We start from the raw sequence: 21,357 nt of genomic DNA, 5'->3' as shown, positions 1-21,357 counted from the left end.
GTCAGACTTTAGGTTGGTAAGCAGAGCAGATATACATGTGCTTTTTTGCCAAGGGAGTTTCCAAATGAGCATCCTCTTATATTAGTGACATCTCCAAAAGCAAAACAAAACAGAACAGAAAAGATGGACCCTGTGTAAATCTCTTAATGTTTTGCTTTATCTAAAAAAATAGGCATAATAATACTCATCTCATCAGGTGGTTGTAAGGGAAAAGCATGTAATAAACCTTAATTCAAATCATCAAGAAGCACTTATTAAGTACCTACTAATCCAATCCTATCAACATTTATTAAGTGCCTATTTTGTGCAAGGTGCTGTGCTATGCACTGGGGATACAATGAATTAAAAAAAAGACAATACTTGTCCTCAAAGAGTTTTCCGGCTAAAGGGGGAGTTAAAAAGTAAAAGAGGCAGGAAAGGGGGGCACCAGGGGATACTTGGCATGGGTTCATCTTGTTCTGTGGAATTGAAACCAGGCTGAGCATTAGATGCAGAGTTGGGGTGATCTGAGAGTCCAGTTTCTGCTCTTTATAAAGGAAGGCATAGTAATCCTTCAGCCCTCTAATCAGAGTGGAGAGGAGGCTAAGGGAGGTAGTGTCAGTCAAGGCTTGAATTAGGCAGCATGGTTAAGCTTTTCCCGGGAGGGTTATCTTGTTCCTTGGAGTTGAATAAACTCACAGTCACCAATTGTTGGGGTAAGGACTCTCTATTCAACAGAAACTACTGGAAAACTAGAAAAAAGTCTGGCAGAAATTAGGATTGACCAGCATTTTACTTGATATATGGTTACACGCTATAAATGGAAAGATGAACTAAATATAAATGGTCATGTAAAGATAGGCACAGAGACTCTCCCTATGAAAGGTTACATGATAAAAAATTAAATGATAATGGAAGGAGCTACCTTTTGCAACTATGGTAAGGGTAAGAATTTTTAGCTAAACAGGTTTAGAAGTGATAATAGAAGATAAAGTGGACAATTTCAACGACATAAAATCAGAAGTTTTGTACTAAAAAATCAATAGAATTAGAAGACAAATTAATTGTGAAAATATTTGAGCAAACAGCACTGATAAAAGGGTCTAACATCTAAATATTTAGGGAAATGATATAAATATATGTGACAATAAGTAATCAAAGAATATGAACAGATATTTTTCATATATAGCCATATAAGCTATCACCAAGCATATGAAAAAATATTCAGAATGCACTCTCAATAAGAGAAATACTAATGAAAACAATTTAGTCATTTTACCTATGCAAAAAAGAAACAATAGAAACAAAAACAGAAAGAAGGAAAGAAACAAAAAAAAGAAAGGAAATAGCATCAATAAAACAAATACAGAGGAGGAAAAAGCATTCAAAAGGGGACACAAACTGAAGAATTTTGTTACTACCTTGGTACTTAAAAATACCCTCTCAATACACATGCATGTATATACACATATATGTAGTTATGCACACATATATATGCACACAGAAAGAAATATTACTTCCTTAACACAGTGTATGCACTAGCTACGTTTTTATGGATATAAATATCTATTTATACATACCTATGGCTACAAATGAAGAATGAGAGAGGGTATAGACTTACACTACTCAGAAGCCTCTTGTCAGTATAGGATGTATACTCTGAGAAAAGAATCACATGGCAAGCACCAAATAACTTCAGGAAAATAAAATTGATTGTATTTTAACAGAAAAGAAGTGACTCATTACTGATATGAGAGTCATTCCTGAATTAGTTATCTTTGTATAATGAAACAACTCACTTTTTAGAGCAAAGATCAAAATTAGTACAAAGCTAGAAGAATAAAAATAAACAAAAATTGGGTATTTGACAGGCATCTTGGACACGTCAAACTGGATGTCTTGGAGACAGCTCAATCTCAACATGTTCAAAACAGAATTAAATATCTTTCCTTCTAATCTCATTCCTCTTCCAAATTTCCCTATTTCAGTCAAACCACCATTCTTCCATTCTCCTAGGTTCATCGACTTTGACTCTTTCATCTTCTTCATTCCCTGTAACCAATCAGTTGCCCAATCTTGCCATTTTGACCACCAAATATCTTTTGTATCTAACTTTCTTCTCTCTAGTCATACAGCTGCCATCTTGATACAGACCATCATAAACTTCTTGCTTGTATTGCTGTGACCTGCGGTGGCCCCCAAACTGGACTCCTGCCTTACTGTTGGCAAAGTTCTTTTTCTTAAGTGGAGATCTGACCCTGCCACTCCCCTACTTAATGAACTTCAGTGGCTCCTATTGCCTCTAGGATCAAACATGTACTCCACCATTTGTCTTTTAAAGTCATTGACAATATGGTCCCAACCTTTTATTTCCCTAGGTGCCATGATGGATAGATTGCTGGGCCTAGAGCCAGAAAGACTTGCGTTAAGGTCTAACCTCAGACACTTACTATCTATATGACCCTGGACAAGTTATTTAACATTTGTTTGCCTCAATTTCCTCAACTGTAAAAGGGGGATAATAATAGCACCTATTTCCCAGAGTTGTCGTGAGTAATCAAATGAGATATTTGTAAAATGCTTAGCATCGTATATTATTACATTTAATAAACATTACAAGTATTTAATAAATGCTTGCTTCCTTCCTTCTCTTCCCTCACTTTACAATTTAGTCAAACTAGAGTAAAGGATAGCACCAGCAAGTGTCTCTGATGAGGCCTCATTTCTCAAATATGTAGAGAACTGAGTCAAATTCATAAGACTATGAGTCATTCCCTAATTGATAAATATGGTCAAAGGATATGAACAGGCAGTTTTCAGAAGAAGAAATTGAAACTATCTATAGTCATATGAAAAAATGCTCTAAATGACTATTGATTAGAAAAATGCAAATTTAAAAGTACTCTGAGGCACCACCTCACACTTATGAGATTGGTTGATATGACAAAAAGGGAAAATGACAAATGGAAAACTTGGGACACTACTGCCTTGTTGGTGGAGTTGTAAACTTATCCAACCATTTTGGAGAGCAATTTGGAACTATGCCCAAAGTGCTACAAAACTGTTCATACTCTTTACCCCAGCAATACTACTAGGTCTGTATCCCAAAGAGATAAAAAAGGAAAAGGATGTATATGTACAAAAATGTTTATAGTAATTCTTTTTTGGGGTGGCAAAGAGGGATGGAGGGAGAAAATTTGGAACTCAAAATTTTGAAAAAAGAATGTTAAAAAGTTTTTACATGCAACTAGAAAAACATTAAAATATATTTACCTGCTAGCAATAAGCTAATTACAAAGGAATTTATTTATTAAAAAAAGGTGTCATGAAATAAATTTATGACAAAAAAAGATGGACTAGGTGTAACAGGTAGACAGATTGAGGGTTCTGCTGGTTTCTTTGCAATGTCAGAAGAAACTGAGGGAAGCCTCCAGCATTTTAGGTAGATCCTCTGTGATGAATTTATATGTGTATGTGTATATATGCACATATGAAACACTTAGGATGAACAGGCATTACTGGACTAAAATTTGCATCACTGGAAGAAACATCCAAGTGGACTGGATTGCAGAGCTATGCAATTGCCCAAGGGCAGAGAACATTTCAATTCAATCCCTATTTCTACTGGTTAGTTTCTGCTACTTCACCATTCCTGCAAATAAGTGTGTACAGGTATGTGGTTGCCGTGCAGCTAGCATTTCAGCCAAACATAGAACCAAAGTCAAATTCAGGATTTCAGTCATTTTCAGTTGTATCTGACTCTCCATGATCCCAATTTGGGGTTTTCTTGGCAAAGATACTGGAGTGGTTTGCCATCTCCTTCTCAAGCTCATTTTGAGATGAGGAAGCCGAGGCAAACAGGGTTAAGTGACTTGCTCAGGATCACACAGCTAGTAAATGTCTGAGGCTGGATTTGAACTCAGGAAGATGAGTCTTCCTGACTGCAGGTCTGGTACTCTGTGCATACTGTGCCACCTAGCTTACTGGAGGTAAAACACTTTCTAAGGTTCAAATAGGCAAATGTCCTTTATACAAATATCATGAAAAGGAAGCTCTATATATTAAAAGGCTATTTCCATGACTTGTAGGTGATCTGAGTAACAGTGTCTTGCTGGCGAAGTTATTTACTACAAGTTTTCTTTTACTCCAGGCTGTGTAGCTTCCCCACTTACCTACTCCACCCAACACTTAGGAATCCAGACTAACACTTTGTACCTTCTTTTACATGATTGTGTATAGTTTTCACTGTGGGCAGGGAGGGTAAAAGGAGAACCAAGGCTCCTAGATGCTTAGATTTAGAACTTCCAGGAACTGAGTAGGTCCTCCTGTCAAACTCCTTCATTTTACAGATGAGAAAAATAAGCCTTGAGAGGTAAAGTAGCTTGCTTTTGAACTCAGGTCTTCTGACTGTTTTCTTTGCTATTTCTGCTATACCACAATGCTTCTCTATCTTTCAATACCCATCATCATATCATATCATCCAGGTTTTCCCTGAATTACTTCTGCCAAAAAAATCACTGTACTGGTGCTATGGTGGTTATTAAGGAGAGAACAGATATAACACCTACAAATGAGACAATATTTGTAAAGTGCTTAACAGTGCTTGGAACATAGTAGGTACCATATAAATGCTATTATTAATTATTGTTATTCTTTTAAAACTATTGAAGGGAGAATAGAAAAGTGCTACATCTATCTAGCCTCTTCCCCATGCTGGTGATGAAGAGCCTGGGAAGGGCAAGATTTTTTCTTTCATTAAAATTCGATTAGAGAGGCATTGTAGAATAAGAGAATTGGCCTTGGAGCCAGGATGACCTGTATTCTGGTCTAATTTCTGACCCTCACTGGTTATGTGATGCTAGGCAAGTCACTAAATGTCTGTCTCAGAACCTCAGACAATCTAAGTTGCAGAGCAGGTACTAATTTGCATTTATTGGTGGAAGGAGTTTCCTCTCCAGAAGTTCCCTATATTGTACAACGGAATTCACAGATCTTGTCCAGCAGAATGAGCCATCCTCCTCCTCCTCTCTCTTCTAACCTCATTTTTTGACACTCCAACTTAGAAATACTGTTGTCAAGGAAACCAGACATTCCTATGCCTCAATTGAAAAAAAAATTAAATTGGAACTTTTTTCCTCACGACAAATGTGATAAATACAGAGAAGGATGGAAAACTTTACATAAACTGAGGAAGGATGAAGCAAGCAGGACCAAGAAAACAATATATACAATGACTACAACAATGTTAATAGAAAGAATAAGCACACACACACATACACACATACAAACTAACAAAAATGAATGTTGCAAATTTACAAAAAATAGATATGGCTCAAAAGGAGAGCTATCAGAAGTTCCTTGTCAGAACTTATCACTTCTAATTGACTATCTGATTCTGATACCTATCTAACTATTCTGATAACCAACATATTAGTTATATATCAGAAGCACCCCCAACCTAACCCTTTGCAGAGGCAGGAGGTCCATGAGTATGGTACATTGCCCATATTTTCAGACTTCTGTGATATTTTGATCAGTTCTGATTTTTCTCTTCTTTTCTGTCCTTTAAAAATACTATTTGTTATATGGTATCACTCTCTGGGAAGAGCTAAGGGAGGGATGCTGGGGAAAATTTTGCTGATGTTAAAAAAAGACATCAATAAAAACTCATTTTAAAAAACTGCCTTTTCATTGTAGCCATCAGTGTCTTATGTGGGATAAAAGACTTAAACTTGGGGATTAAGTCCTCTGTCAGTATGTTTTGGAATCCTCTAAAAATGTTAGCAATATGAAAGACCTTAAAGCTGAATGTTCTACCCCCAAATATCAAGACTGCAATACTTGCTTTTTTTCGTGTGTCACTGGCAGCATCGGATGGGGAGCCATCAGTTCTACGGGTCTCCTAGTGTTGGCTGTCTCAGAGGTACTTTTGTTTACTTCAGTCTCTAGGTTACCAGAATGCTGAATCAGATAAAGAACTGAATAAGCAAGGGAGATTATTCTTATTTTTCTTCTTGGAGTGCTGTTTCTAAGAGCTGTGCAAAGATACTCCGGTAAAAAGCAGCTCCCAATGGAGAGGGGATTTTTTTCCCCATTATCTACTAGCAACTAGAATATGATAAATTGCTCATTATTCACAGGTGATTCCGTGTGACACTTCCTGGGAACATTCTTTAGGACAGTGTCATCTTTTAAGGTCAAAGAGACATGAAAAGAATTATGGATAATTTGTCATTGCATTTTGTCCCAATCATGAGGACTCTTTAGGCCTCTGCTAAGAAATATGAGACCAAAAAAATGAGGCAGATACCCGAACTCATGATGCTTGGATTCGTAGATGTGTTAAAGCAAACAAATGGTGTAGAGAGGTGTTTCTTTAAAACTGGACTTTCAGCGGACATTGCATCTTAACCATCCTTCAAGTTTCTGCCTGTCCAAGGGAAACACTAGACATTATGACTGCATCAGGGCTCTGTGATGTCAAAGGTTTGGCTCTTGCTCATTAAAGAAATGGAATCTGGAAAATGCCAGAATCTTCCATTGCTTTTCCTTCACATCCCTTGTCAATGATAAAATGAAATCATTTATGTGCAGCCTTGTTTGTAAGTCTGGGAGAGTTGCCATTGAGACTCTGATGCTGAAAGTTCAAGGGACAACTGAATGGATTTTTACTTAGAGGTCACAGGAAACAGTAAAGTCTGAAGTGGTATTGAGGACTCTGGGATTAAGGGAGAAAAAGAATTCATCTTCTTAAGCCATGTGAAATTGTGGGCTGAATTGGCACATCAGAGTTTTGCCCTGGCATGGGGTTCTTCTTTTGCCCCATCTCTTGCATATTGGGACTTTTGTGGGTTGCTGCTGTAGAGGATGGCAATTAGAAACTGAGGAACAACCCATCTTGTCTCTTATTAAACGAAGGCAAAAGTGGAGTGGGCTGGTAAACATCACCCACATCTAATCTTTTCCCCCTCCTCCTTCCTTGGTCAGGGAGCAGCCCTCTGTTACCTGCCAGAACTATCCACTTTTCTGTCTCTTCTCCCTTTTAGGAACAGAATTCATGTGGGAGAAGCCTATTCCCTTCCCAGACCTTTAGTGAAAAGTGACTCTTACTCATGCGTTATTACCGTGACTGAAATATATTCAGTTCTATTGTAAATCCAATTGTCTGATATTAAAATTAGGGAAAGTTGGTGGCCACAAATCCTGACTCCTGCGCTTAATGATGGCAGCCAGTGGTGTTGTTCACCCTTCATTCTCTAAGAGGACCAGTGACGTCACAAGGTGATGTCTTGACTCATTCATGAATTGGATTTAAGCGAGGTAGAGTTGTACAGTCATCAGCCCCATTCTATCTTCCAGAGTCACAGAAGTCCAGTGGCAAGACAAAGGCAGCACAACTGGCAATGGCCTGGGAGGCAGTGGATGATCTTAGTGTCTTCAATGTTTGACCAAGCTCTAAGTGCTCCACAGCAGCTGCTTCAGCTGCCTTCATGGAAGTTGGAACAAATTGTTTTTATCTGCCCATTCCTCCGGGGCAAGTCTTCATGTACTTGGGGTAGATATTTCCCTAACTCGCTGATGGGTTTGAGGCCCATTGCTTACCCTCTACCTGGTTTAGCCCATCTGCTAAGATGGTTTTACCAGAGTATGGCTGGTGCACATGCTATAGCTTCTTGGAGCCACAGGTGGGAGTTGAGTGCCAGGTGGACACTAAAGGTAGATGAGCAGCCCTGGAAAAGGCTTGGCCAGCCCTCCCAACCAGAGGTGCTAGTCCTCCCTGAACAGCCCATACAGGATAAGAGATTGGTAGGGGAAGGTCCCTTTGGTTCTTTGAGAGACAGCCATGGTTGTATCTCAGAGGGAGTTGAAGGGTGAGAGAAGTAGCCCCTTTATATTCCCAAGAGACATATAGAAAATGAGCCAACTGATAAAACATTCTGAAAGTAGGATTTAAAACCTTTTTCCATGCCATGAACTGCTTTTGGCTGTCTGGTAAAGCCTATGGACTCCTCAGAATAATGTTTTCAAAAGAACAAAATAAAATATATAGCATATAAAGGAAGCAAATTATATTAAAATGAAAATTTTTCACATTGATAAGAGAAAGCCTTGTGGAAGTTAAGGTCTGAGAAACTAATGTTGCAGTGGCTAATCTGGAAAAATGTTTTGCATGACTTCACATTCATGTTGCTTGCCTTCTCAATGGGTGGGAGAAGGACTGGAGGGAGGGGGAGAATTTGGAACTCAAAATTTTTTAAAAATGAATGTTAAAAACTGCCAAATAATAGATAGACAAACAGATTTTTAAAAAAAAAAACCAACTGATGTTGCAGCAACTGAAACTGTATGCAACTGGAAGTTTTCTATCACTTCGACCCCAACCAAAACAGGCCTTGTCATTGGGTTTAGATAAATGTGTATTTCTATAACTGGTTGCCTCATGCTACTCTTAGGGAGCTCACTTTGTGTTATATTTGGGTACTCTATTCTTGGAGCTGTTTTTCTCTTGTTCCTGAGATGAGTACATTTTTTATTTTCTTTTCAGTAAGGTTATTTTTCTCCTGTGTCTGAGATTCTTTTTGATGGAATCATTTTGAGCTGCTTCCTAGGCCAACTTTTGTTTGTGCTAATTGGAAGAAATTTTGTTTCATTTGCCTTTCTTGTAACTTTGTTTCATACGTGTTTATTTATTGACATTTTTATTTGACATTTAATTCCTATTTTAATTTTTGTCTTGTTTTACATGTTGTCTTATTGTCCTTTGTTTCCCTCCTCAGATAATTTCATTTTTGTCCTTTCTTTGGGCAACCTATTAGCCCAGCTTCTCCTGAATGCATTTTCCATGTTTGTTTTCATATTTCTGACATTTAAAAAATTACGGCAGTCCACTGTAATATTTACGGTTTTGATTCCAGGAAAGACCTGCTTTTTCTAGTTTTATTTTCAATTTTGATTTGGGATAGTCTCATTGGGACAATTTTTCCTCCTATTTTCAATCTGCTACTATTGCTGAAATATTGTTCATGCAAATTGCTTTTAACTCTATTAATTGCTTCATCATGTTGCTGAAGCTACAAACATGAGCAAGTGTTTTGATTTTGCTTCGTGCTGTTTGCAGAGTTATTTGCTACTCGGAGCATAAAAAGTTATTGATGCTGTTTTATATTTTTATTTCTGTCAATTAATACCAGCTGGCATATAATTTAGATGCTGTGAATTGCACATAGCATTGTTTTCTGCTGATACTGTTGTGCAACTTCCTATGTTTATAAAAAGTACTTTATAGATTTAAAAATGCTATATACATGCCAGCTGTTACAATGCAAATCTATGGATCTTTTTCTCTTAAGAGTGAAATTTGACAGTGATTTAATCAGGCATCTTCCATAGGAAATAATAATAGATATTTACTTGTTACTTAAAGGTTTACAAAACAATAGAGATTCACTATCTCACTTGCTCCTCACAATAGCTGTGTGAGTTAGGCGCTATAGTTGTTGTTCCCACTTTATAGACGAGGAAACTGAGGGTCAGACTAATGATTTATAGGCCAATTGGTGGAGTTGGGAACTGAGCTCTGTTCTTCCAATTCTCAATCAGGGCGCTTTTCATTACACTGTTTTTCACCGTTCCCTACTATTCATTCAATTGTTTAGTCATTTATTCAATAAACATTTATTAAGGATCTATGTGTAGAGGGCTTATGCGAAAGCTATGTAAAGTGCTTTTCAAATATGAAAATTTGGTATAGATTCCAATGTTGATAATGATGAGGATGGTATGGAAAAGATATTATCCCTGACCTCGTGGTGCTTATAGTCTAGTAAGGAGGTAAGACAAAAACATGAGATACTATAACGCAAAAAGGTCATAAGTGCACTACAGATCAGAACAACTAGGGAAGTCATCACAAGCTTCATAGAGAAGTAGCACTTGCTTTATGCTTTAAAGGATGAGTAGAAATTCAGGAAAGGCAAGGATGGCAAAAAGGAATGCTTGAACTAGTCGACTAATTCTAGAATTATTTGTTTGAAACTTGGTAGGGAGATATTCTTATCTTGTAAGGAGCTTAGGCTAATTTGTCTTTGGTGTTTTTTTGTTCCCTGCTATCCACTGCCCTCCACTAGAGCAATTAGAAGGTCTCTTTTCTCTTATCAAAACCCATTTATCATTTTACCCATTCTATGGGCGCAGTAATCTCAGCCACCATAAAAAAGGACCTCACTAGGAAGTATGTTACCTTTTCCATGGGTATTTTAATTCAAACAGGGATAATGTCCTAATCCAAATAAATTCAAATAAATAGCAATGCTCTAGAGGAAGTATTTTGTGGGGCAAGAAAGGCCTTTCTGGTTTTCATCAAATAACTTTGTAACTCTATATTGGCTTCTCCCCACTTCATCAATCCAAAATGCTAACCCTACTGGTTTCTCTCTCTCTCTCTCTCTCTCTCTCTCTCTCTCTCTCCCTCCCTCCTCTCTCTCTTGGTCTCTTTCCTCTTTCTCAGTCTCTCTCTCTGTCTCTCCCTATCACAAGTTCCACCTACACATGCCCAGACCAGTATTCATTTCCCACTGCTGTGATAATAATTCTCTTCTTTCAATACTACCTCTTTTCCCCATTTCCTAATTATTACCTGTTCCTCTCCACAAGCCACAGAACAAACAAGCATCTCTTTTCTCAAGAACCGTGATACCCAGCCCTCCCTTAGGTTCTAATTAGTAATTTGTACAAATTCCTTACCTTTTGTTTATCCTTGGCCATTCTTCCTCCCTCTAACCCTTACTCTTTGGTTTCTGATACCCTAGTATCAAACCTAACTACGCCTCCTAACAAACAGCTTCTATCTGGGCTCCTAATTATAAACAAACTGCTATGGTGAATTCCTATTTCATTCCCTTGGCTCCTGCTTTCTGCTCATGACTCCCAGCCCTCTTCCTGGCTTCTGCTAATGGGCAGTCACAGCAGCTGAATAAACTGAACTAATTGAAGTGATCAGTATTATAAAACTGAGTAATCATTATTCCTTTCAATAATGTAAACTTTCAGGGAAAAAGGAAACAATGGGGAACAGTAACACATTGTCATTAAACTTAAAACATAGACTTTCTTAAACATGAAAAATTGTTTACATGTGGAGAAACAGTATCCTAAATCCTATAAAAGTAAACAACACACACAAACACACGCTGGAGAAGAAGTAGTGTGTTGTGGTATTAAAAACATTGTTCTTGGAAACAGGAGATGTGTTCAGCTGCTGGTCCAGAAACTATTTAGCTGTGTGACCATGGGTGAGTTCCTTAATACCTCTGAGCTTCAATTTCCTCATCTATAAGATGGAGATAACAATATTTGTACTTACTTCACTGGGTTGTTGAGTAAGTATTTAATAACACATGAGGCACTATGCTAGGCACTGGGAATACAAGACAAAAACAGAATAATCTTTGCCCTCAAGGAGCTTACATTCTCCTTTGGGTCACAATATGTAAACAAATACATAAATACAAGATAATTTGAGGAAGAAGTGAGTTTTTATAGCTGGCATTGCCAAGTTAAGCCTGGAGAGAAGCTAAGGATGCCGAGACCACAGGTTTTATAAACCTTAAAGCACAACATCATTGGGTAATTACTTTTCAAGATGTAGTTCCTGGCCCCTCCTCAACACCTGCAACATCCATGAGACTCTTTACATGCAGACCCCAGGTTTGAGGTACCTTGTGGGTCTGCATACACTCAAAACCATCAGTTATGACTGATGGATTTTCACAGCCAGAGGACCCAGAAATTCAAAGCAAAGGGTATTTAATCAAACTGAATGGTAAGTTAAGTGACAAGAAACACTCCCCACCATGGGAATAGTTTTCCATATGTTATTACGCCACCACTGGGAACAAACATAAGTACAGAGAAGTGCATGGAGAGAGCACACATAAAGAATGTATCAGCTCAGGGCATCAGCATGGAGTATAGTCAATTAGTCAAGGACCATTCATTAAGCATTTACTATGTTCCTGACACCGTGCTAAGCACTGAAGAGCACACATTTGGCCAGTGCACATATGTGGGGATACCTGGGCCAAGATGCACACATGGCCAGGTCAACTCACACCTCTGATATTGTCCAGTCACTGATGTCCTCAGGATAACATATTCTATTCTCTGTGGCTCTCCACTGGGTATCTCTGTGGTGCATCATCTGGGGCTTCTCTGCTGGTTTTGTGGTCACTGAACCAATCTTTATCTCTTCAGGGCCATCTGTTGCTCTCTCTGCTCCCATCTGCTAAAGTACAGCAGTTAATAAGCCTCTCCCTAGTAATATAGTACTACTTACTTCAGAGAGGTAAGCCTCCTACTCCCCTCCTTGTTGATTCACTATCCCATTCCCCTCAGGGGTTGTTTTAAACCTCTTCTCTCTTCAAGCCTCCAATGATACTTCTCCTCTGACCCTCATTGTTGAGAACTTTGTTTCATATTTTGAAAAAAAAAGAAACCATTCACTGAGCTATCCCTCCTCTCCCCCTTTCCACAAGTTACATCTCTCTAATGACACCCTCCCCCCCAATTTCCTTCTTTACTTCAATTTCTGATAAAGAGATGACCCTTTTTCTTGTGTCTCTATGGGGGAAAGATCAAATGGGATAATATCTGTAAAGCACATAGCACAGTGCCTGGCACATAGCACCACTTCTCTCCTCTTTTTCTCCAGAGGATTGCCCTCACTGTCATCTTTAATGTTCAGTCCCTCCCTAGCTATTGGCTCCTTTCCTACTCCCTGTGATTAGGCCTGGGTCTCCTCCGTCCCTAAAAGACCCTCACTAGATCCTATCATTCCCCTGAGACATAATCCTGTTACCTCCTCTGCCCTTCTCAGCTAAAGCTCTTTGAAAAAGCCAGCTACACTCCACTTCTCTTCTTGTTCTCTTCTAAACCTTCTGCAATCTGGCTTTTGATTTCATCATTCAAGTGAAACTTCTCTCTTGAAAGTTGCTGATGATCCTTTCACTGCCAAGTCTAACGGCCTGGCCGTTTCTCAATCCTCATCCTTCTTGATCCCTCAGCTGCATTTTGTTCTGTTGATCGTCTCCTCCTCCTGGATACTCTCTGTCTTGAGGCTTTTGTGACAGTGCCCTCTCCTGGTTCTCCTCTTACCTGTCTGACAACTCTGTCCTTTGCTGCATCTTTAGCCATGTCATGCCTATGCAAAGCTCTTTCCTGGGCCCTCAACACTTTCCTCTTCTCATTATCTCACTTGGCAATCTCCTCATAAGCTGATGATTCCTAGGTCTTTATGTCCTTCCTTTACATCTTTCTACTAGCTGCCTCCATATCGAATATTCCTCCTCCTAGAATCCCTGGCTTCCTTAAAGATACAGCTCAAACTATTTTCTTCAGGAGGCCTTCCAGTAGCTTTCCCTTCTTAACTGCTGCGCATCCATTTACTCTATGGATCGGGTATGTACCTATTTATATGCACATTGTCTCCCCCATTAAAATGTAAGCTCCTTGAGGGCAGGACTGTTTTTTATTATTATTGTTGTTGTCTTTTATCTCTAGTGCTTAGAACCATGCTTGGCACAGAATAACCACTTAGTAACTGCTTGCTGATTGATTGTTTTAGTTCATTACCTAAGGCTGTCAGCCAGCACACAGCAAGGAGACCAGCCAAAGTCCCAGGCTAAGATCAAGCCTATGCTTTGACCATCTGTTCCACAGCTACCATTTGGAAGTCTCCATTCTCCAACCAACTACCTGTCTTGGAGTTAGGAAATTCCTTTGAATTCCTGTCAAAGGACTTGTCAGTTGGTCAGTCTATAGCCCTTCAATCATATTGTGGGGTCTCCACTTTACAGAGAGGCTGTGTAGAACTGACGGGAAGAGGGTCCCTTCAATCCTCCAATTTATTCCATAAATCTAGGAGCAAGCACAAAAGGCTTAAGTGAAGCAGGTAGTACTGCCTTGTTTTACATTTTGGCCTTTGTTACATACATCTAACAGGAACAAAATTTTGGGTCATTGTTGAATATTCTGGCCAGCATAAAAGGGCTTGTTTTTATAGAGAGGTTGGGATAACAATTTATGTTTTGCATTTCTAATAGCAGGAAAGACAGTGTTGCATAGTGAATAGAGGGATGGCCTTGGAATCAGGGAGACCAGGTCCAAGTCCTAAGCTTGACTTATACTGACTGTGTGGCTATAGGCAAATCATTTTGCTACTGGAGAACGACCACAAAGGGGTAGAGGCTTGACCGCAAAGGGGATGTGGTCAACCAACAGGAGAGTGGGAAGACACCTTCCCTGTCCTCACCTGTAAGTCAATTGTGGGTTTATATCTGACACAACTACTCTCCCTCACTCTAATCCCTTCTCCCACTTTTAGGCTGCCCTATGCCTGGCAGGTATGGGCTTCTCAGAGTTAGATATCCTCAGTAGTTATGCAGGCAAAATTCTCCACACTCTCAGACCCCCTAGTATCCAAACTCCCTCCCACAAATTATTTTTTCTGCCTGAATTTACTAAGGATATTTGTATCTAATTTTATTTTTACTGTTCCATCTGCAACATCTTAGAATCACCATCATTGTTCTCTTGCTGGTTCTACAGAGGGAGAAAGACCCTTGTGACTTGGCTCTTACTTTTAAAACTTCTCTCCCCTTCTGGTGGCTCAGGAGAACTATGGACCCACCACCCGCCCTTACTTGCTTACTGTCTCAGAGAAGAGGCAAGGGATGGAGGAAGGTAGAAAGAGAATTTAGAACTCAAAATTTTAAAATATGAATGTTAAAAATTGATTTTACTTGTAATTGGGGAAAATAAAGTATTACTCGAAACTATGTCTTGTTGCCTCATGGAGTCATTGCTTTCCATTCAGTGTATTCTAATTTTCAGAAAGTTTGTTGCTTGGATGAAGTTTTGTACCCCTTGTGACAAGCTATTAATTCCCTGTCCAATTCTTTCTTTTATAACTCTCATTCCTTTTCCAATTCTTTCCTTAAGCACTCTCATTTCATTTATCAAAAACATTTTAACTCTTTAAAAAAACCCTCTTGTTTTATCTCTTCCAAGAATTCTAGGTGAATTTTTGCTCAGGCTGTGTTTTTCTTTGAGGCTTTGCTTGTAGATGTTTTGGAGTCATTCTCATCTGGATTTGTGTCTTGAGTTTCCCTGTCACCATAATAGCTTTTTATGGTGACCTTGGACTTGATGTTAGGGTTGGCTTTTGTGGCACTTCTGGAGGGAAGGTCTGGGTTATTCCTGTTGCTTTCTTTGAGTACTGAGTATTGTGTTATTCTAGGATCTTAGGGACAGACCGGGGCTCTGCAAACTTTCTGTGCTCCTGGAGTGGTCTGATCCAGGATAGTCTGATTGCTGCCCCTTTGGTCTGAGATCTCCACATTTTTGACCTGGGTATGGTTCTGAGCAAGAGTAGATTGCTGCTGGATTCGACCCCTATTAGTCTTCTGGAAAGCTTTGTTATTGTTGATTCAGTGACAGAATAGTAGGCTCCCCTTTGGTTTGGGATTTCTGTCCTGGTTATTCCTCTGAAGTCTGGGCTAGATTTGGGAAATGAGACCCTGCTCTGTACTTGAGGAAGGGCCACATGGCTGCTGATGCTGTTGCTGCTGGCTTTTGAACTTTTTCTTTTCTCAGTTTATAGCCCAAGGCCTCATTACATGGGAATGCCAACACCCTCTCCCCCTTCCCTCCTTTTCCCTACCCTATGGAGTTACCTTTTCAGTTGCCGTGGCTCTGTGACCTAAAACTGGGTGGTATACAATAAGCTGCCAGTTTGCATCTGTCCTTGTTACATTGTCCTTGTTACTTGTATGGGTCTGGTGGAATCCTGATATTGGTCTAGGGTCTCCTTCTGCCAGGTGTGCAGTCTCTCCCTGGGTTCTGGAATGTACTTTTGGATATACCCTGTCTCCAGTGTCCACATACCTTGATGGCTATTTCCCTATGCCAAGCTAGGCTAGGCAAATGACTGACTTTCTGTATTTCCCCATCTGGATTCAGTCTGTTGCATTTTCTAGATATATTTAAAGGAGGGTAGGGGAGCTCTGTGATACTGATTCCTACCACCATACCTTTTTGACTCTGCCTTCTGTGCCTTATATATTTATGTAAATTGGCTTTCACCAAAGCCTGGGATATTTTGTGTGCTTCTGAGTTTGTGAAATGTGACTCCTAATTGGTGGAGAGAATGTTGACTTAGTGCTTAAGGAGTGGAGTTGATGTAAGAGCTTTTGGGAAGAGAAACACTTCAAGAGGGGCACATGTATTTCTAGACATTCCTTGGGAAGGACTCTAGGGGAGAAAGAAAGAAAAACCTTGGAAGTTGCAAACGTGTGGGGGAAGCTAGCTCTTCTACATGTCCCTGATTTCTGCCTTGCTTCCCTGGAGACTTCAGAGATAGAATTTTCCCTAGGTTTGAACTGAATTCTTTTATCACTCCATCAGAAGAACTCATTCACTTTTGTGTATTCTAATAGAATTAGAATATTTTAATTCAGGGGTGGGGACCCTGAAACCTCCAGGCCACATGTTGCCCTCTAGGTCCTCAAGTGAGTCCTCCCTTTGACTGAAACCAAACTTCACAGAACAAATCCCCTTAACAAAATGATTTGTTCTGTAAAACTTGGACTCAAAAGGTGGTACCCAAGGACCTAGAAGGCCACATATTGCCTCGAGGCCATAGGTTCTCCACCCCTGTTAAATAATCCATACAATTTATCTCATTACTGTTTTTTATTTGGCTAGGTTAGATTTACTTGTTACTCATTATTTGTGATTGGTTTTTGTGTATTCAGCTTTTCCCCGCCTCTTAGACACACTATGCATATAGCTTCCCCAATCTTTTTCATTTCAGAATTTCTTTATTTTTTTCAGAATTTTTATTTGACTTAGGGGCAGTGGAAAGCCTGCTAGGTAGGTGCCAATGTAGACACTCTTTTTGGGACTGTATTTCAATTTAATTGGTTTCATTTGTAAATTTATTTTTTGTTTTATGCATTTAAAACACTATCTTGATTGCACTGACGCATTGACTGCATTAGACTACTAAAAGGGCCCATGACACAAAAATGGTTAAGAACCCCTGATCTAATCCAATCTTTTGTGAAAAATAAAAAACAAACACCCTGAAGCTGAGAGAGGTTATATAACTCACCTAAGGTCACAGGGCAGAAACTAGAAGAATTAGAATTTAAAACCAAGTCCTCTGACTATAAAATCAGTGTTCTTTTTAACTACTGCTACATGCTGCCTCTCTTGGTGCTTAATAAATGTTCATTTAGTGACTGAATGAATCCCTGCTTCAGTTGCTGAGGATCTCAGTCCACATTTTCCCTTTGAAGATCTTGAGCTTCCTATTGTCAGTATATCATAAAAACAGTGATCCCAAACCTCAGGTCTTACATCAAGACCAACACTTCAAGGTGAACGGAAATATCATTTTGAAAAGTATATAAATAGATTTTAATCCAAAAATCAATGAGTGTATTTTTGGACCTAGACAGACACATAGAGCCAAAGAGTCATGTGACATTTCTTACTGTCTTATTTCTAGGATGGAATGCAGTATTGTATTTCAGTCAATCCCCTCCCCCAACAGTGGTGGACATTAGCGGCAATAAAATTGATCTTTTCATCTAGAGGGTTAGAATATTTTGGCATTTCTTAAGAAATATTTAAGTTCATGGAACTCAAGAGAGGCATTATGGGAGAGTAAAATACTGAATGAAGAATCAGGACAAATGGGTTCTAGTTCTGTTTCTATTAGTAACTCATAGATTAGATATAAAGTATTGATAAAAAATCCAGTTTGTGACTTTGGTCAAATGACCTCTCTGAGTTTCAATTTCCTCACCTTAAACTAAGTAGTCAATAAGGTACAGGGTTAACATTCTGTAGAACTAGGAAATATATACATAAAAGTAGAAAAGCTCAGACAGCCAGACTATTTGATAATCAAAGCACAAGTTCTGCATTTGTTTCTCAGGTGGTAGAACTTCCATGACACCACAAAATCATAGACATGGAGTTGGAAGTTGAAAGGAACCTCTAAAACTTTCCTTCCTTCTTTCCTTCTTTCCTTCCTTCCTTCCTTCCTTCCTTCCTTCATTCCTTCCTTCCTTCCTTCTCTCCTTCACTCCTTCCCTCCTTCCTTCTCTCCTTCCCTCCTTCCTTCTCTCCTTCCCTCCTTCCTTCTCTCCTTCCCTCCTTCTCTCCTTCCCTCCTTCCTTCCTTCTTTCTTTCCTCCCTTCCTTCCTTCCTTCCTTCCTTCTCTCCTTCTCCTTCCCTCCTTCCTTCTCTCCTTCACTCCTTCCTTCTCTCCTTCCCTCCTTCCTTCCTGCCCTCCTTCCCTCCTTCCTTCCTTCTTTCCTTCCTTCCATAAATATGCATAGAGCACATATAATTGAACATAAATTCCCTCAGTAAAAGTCTTGATAAATGGCCATTCATCCTCCACTTGAAGATCTCTAGTGAAGGGGTATCTCAACTTTCACAAGCAGCCCATTCCACTTTTAGATAGCCCTAATTATCAGTTATTAATTATTATTAATAATAATTATTAATTATTGATTCTTCTTCTGCTGATGAACCAAAATCTGCATCTGCTCCTTCCATCTATTGTCCTTGTTCTATCCTTTGAGGACAAGTAGAAGTCAAATGGTTTCACATGATGGTCTTCCAGTTACTTGAAGAAAGCTATCTTATTCCTCTTGAGTCTTATCATCATCATCTTCATCATTATCATCATCATCATCAGCAGCAGCAGCAGCATTTACATGCATTTGAAGGTTGGTGAAGCACCTTACATATGTTAACTCATATGATCTTTTTCAGGATAAATATCCTCAGGTTTTTAAACATATTTTAAAGCATCATATTTTTGAATCTCCTCATCATCCTAGTAGCCTTCCTTTAGATGGTCTCTAATTTGTCCATGTTCTTCCTAAAATGTGACACCCATAATAGAATGTTATCATCCAAATGTGTCCCTATATCAGGGCTGTCACCCTTCTCATCTCTAAGATGGACTATGAGTGTGTCATCTTGTTTCAGGCTCAAACCTGAAGTACCAGACCAGCCTAAGCAAGACCTGGACCACTATACTAAATATAATTTCATTGATATCTTCTTGGGTTAACAGTTAACTTTTGCCTAAAAAGACTTCTCAGACCCATTCTTTGGGATTGATTCAAGGAAAGAAATGGTAGAGAGGGCAAAGGAGATGAGAAATGTCCTTGGATCTTGTGTTCTGATTAGACTTCCATGATAGGGTGCCTAACTATGATTTTCACCAAAACTGCTATTCCTCTCAAACAATGCTCCAACTCCTATCTCTGTGACTTTTCTTTTTTTTTAAATATTAATTAATAAATTTATTTTTAGTTTTCAAGATTCACTTCCATAAGATTTTGAGCTCCAAATTTTCTTCCACTCCCTCTCCTTCCCCCATCCCAAGACAGAATGCAATCTGATATAGGCTCTACATATACATTCATATTAAACATATTTTCACATTAGTCATGTTGTAAAGAAGAATTCGAAAGAAGAATTAGAACCAATGGGAGAAACCACGAGAAAGAAAAAATAAACCAAAAAAAGAGAGAGTAAATAGCATGCTTCGGTCTGTATTCCTCTGTGCCTTTTCAATGACTGTCCTTCACGTTTAGAAAGCGTTCCTTTCTCAGCTCTGCCTCTTGGAATCCCTGGTTTCCTTCAATACTCAGCTCAGGTGCCACATGAAGCTTTTCTTGATCCCCTCAGCTGTTAGTACTCTCCCTCTTAAAACAACTTTCATTTTGCACATATTTTGTATATATTTCTTTATATTCATGTTGTTTCCCTGACAGAATGTGAACCAGGAACTGTCCTACTTTTGTCTTTGCATCCCCAGCACTTAGCACCTGGCCCATAGGTGATTAATAGATGCTTGCTGTTGTATCAGTAAGGCAATGATAATCATGAATATGCCTGTGTAGTTCTGTATCACAAAGTATGAGAGACTCTCCATAAAGAAGGTAAAAGAAGTAAACCATTGATTCAGACACCAGAGAACCATATCCCACAAGCCATTTATCCAATCCAGCAGAGCAGTAAAACATGCCCTACACAGTATCACAGCCTGGAGCCTCACCGTCCCAAAACCTCTCCGACCCCCTGCTGGGGTCTTTCCCAAAACAAAGTCACAGCACAGCTGAGTCAACCTGTTCAGTTCTAACCATCACAACGGCCATTAGCAGCCATTAGCAGCCATAACTGCTCTCTGTCTGCATTTCCTGTGACATAACTTCCTTTTCCTGTCAGGAAGCCCCTCCCACCACATGTGACTTAGGCTTCCTGTGACATAAGCAGGTCACATGGCCTATTAACGGGTGGGAAAGATCTTCAAATCTAAATTGCTACTACGGTTGTTCACTTATTAATTGATTTAAAATTCTCCTTTGAGACAACACTGTGATACATATAATGGAGTTTATGTGGGCCTGCAAGTCAGCAAGAGAGAAGGGAATAAACATTTACCTAGCACATGTGTGGCTACTATGTGTCAGCACTGTGCTAAGCACTTTACAAATATTATCTTGTATGATCCTCATGACAATCCTGTGAGGTAGATGCCGTTATGATCCCCATTTTGCAGTTGAGGAAACTGAGGCAGACAAAGATTGTGACTTGCCTGAGTCACTCAACCAGTAAGTGAGGCTGGTTTAGAACTCAGGCCTTCTTGATTCCAGGCCTAGTGCTTTATCCACTGCACCACCCACCTAATGCTAAGTCAGGAGGCATGGGTTCTGATTTTTGCCCTATCATTGACTGATTTTGTGATTTTGTGCAAGTCACTTGACCTGTCTGAGAGACAATTTTCTTTTTACTATAGATATCAGTATCCTTATATTATTCTTTTTATGTTATTATTATATATTATTATTCTTTTGTGAGAATATGATCTAAGCATTTAGATTCAAAAAGGTTAAGAGACTTGCTCATGGTCACACAGCTAACTAGTAAGTGTCAGAAGCAGACTTTGAACCCATATCTTCCTGACTCAAAGTTTAGTGGTCTGTCTGCTCTAGCTATTAACTTAATCAAGGGCCTACCTCCTAGAGAACAAGTGTTAATATGTGATAATGTAGCCCAAAATTTCAGTTCTTATGTAAAATTCTAACATAATTTTTAAAAAGTCAAAAAAGTTAGAATTTATTGACTGATTATAATGACAAATGAAGACTTTAAGCAAAGAAATGATTAGAGTAAATAAAAGTCTTAACAAGACCCTAATTAATGTGATTAACTAATTGTCTTTTTTGTAGATATTAGCCTTGATTAAGGACTTTCCCCGCCACCCCCTTCTCTGATGAGCAGGACATA

The 21,357-nt window shown here is 39.1% G+C and overlaps 1 protein-coding gene across 4 annotated transcripts in view; it reads right to left on the bottom strand.

Moving 5' to 3' along the window:
• FAM81B (family with sequence similarity 81 member B) overlaps window positions 1-6,424 on the bottom strand; it is a 91,578-nt gene extending 85,154 nt beyond the window's left edge. Inside the window, exons 1-3 of one of the 4 annotated variants that reach the window (XM_036741781.1) lie at window positions 6,290-6,424; window positions 5,821-5,940; window positions 1,560-1,638 (exon numbers count right to left, since the gene is read on the bottom strand). Coding sequence is in view for 2 of the 4 variants with exons in the window: in XM_036741779.1 (XP_036597674.1) it covers window positions 5,821-5,924; window positions 6,290-6,380 (195 nt within the window). In the remaining 2 variants the exon portion in view is untranslated. Of the gene's footprint in view, window positions 1-1,559; window positions 1,639-5,820 lie in introns of all 4 variants that reach the window. The other 3 variants (XM_036741779.1, XM_036741780.1, XM_036741782.1) reach the window with 3 other exon arrangements.
• Between the last annotated feature and the right edge of the window lie 14,933 nt (window positions 6,425-21,357).

The sequence above is a fragment of the Trichosurus vulpecula genome, chromosome 1 (assembly GCF_011100635.1).
Source record: "Trichosurus vulpecula isolate mTriVul1 chromosome 1, mTriVul1.pri, whole genome shotgun sequence".
Classification (NCBI taxonomy): Eukaryota; Metazoa; Chordata; class Mammalia; order Diprotodontia; family Phalangeridae; genus Trichosurus; species Trichosurus vulpecula.
The sequence above is the reverse complement of the archived record's forward strand: the minus strand, read 5'-3'. Positions and strand labels throughout refer to the sequence as shown.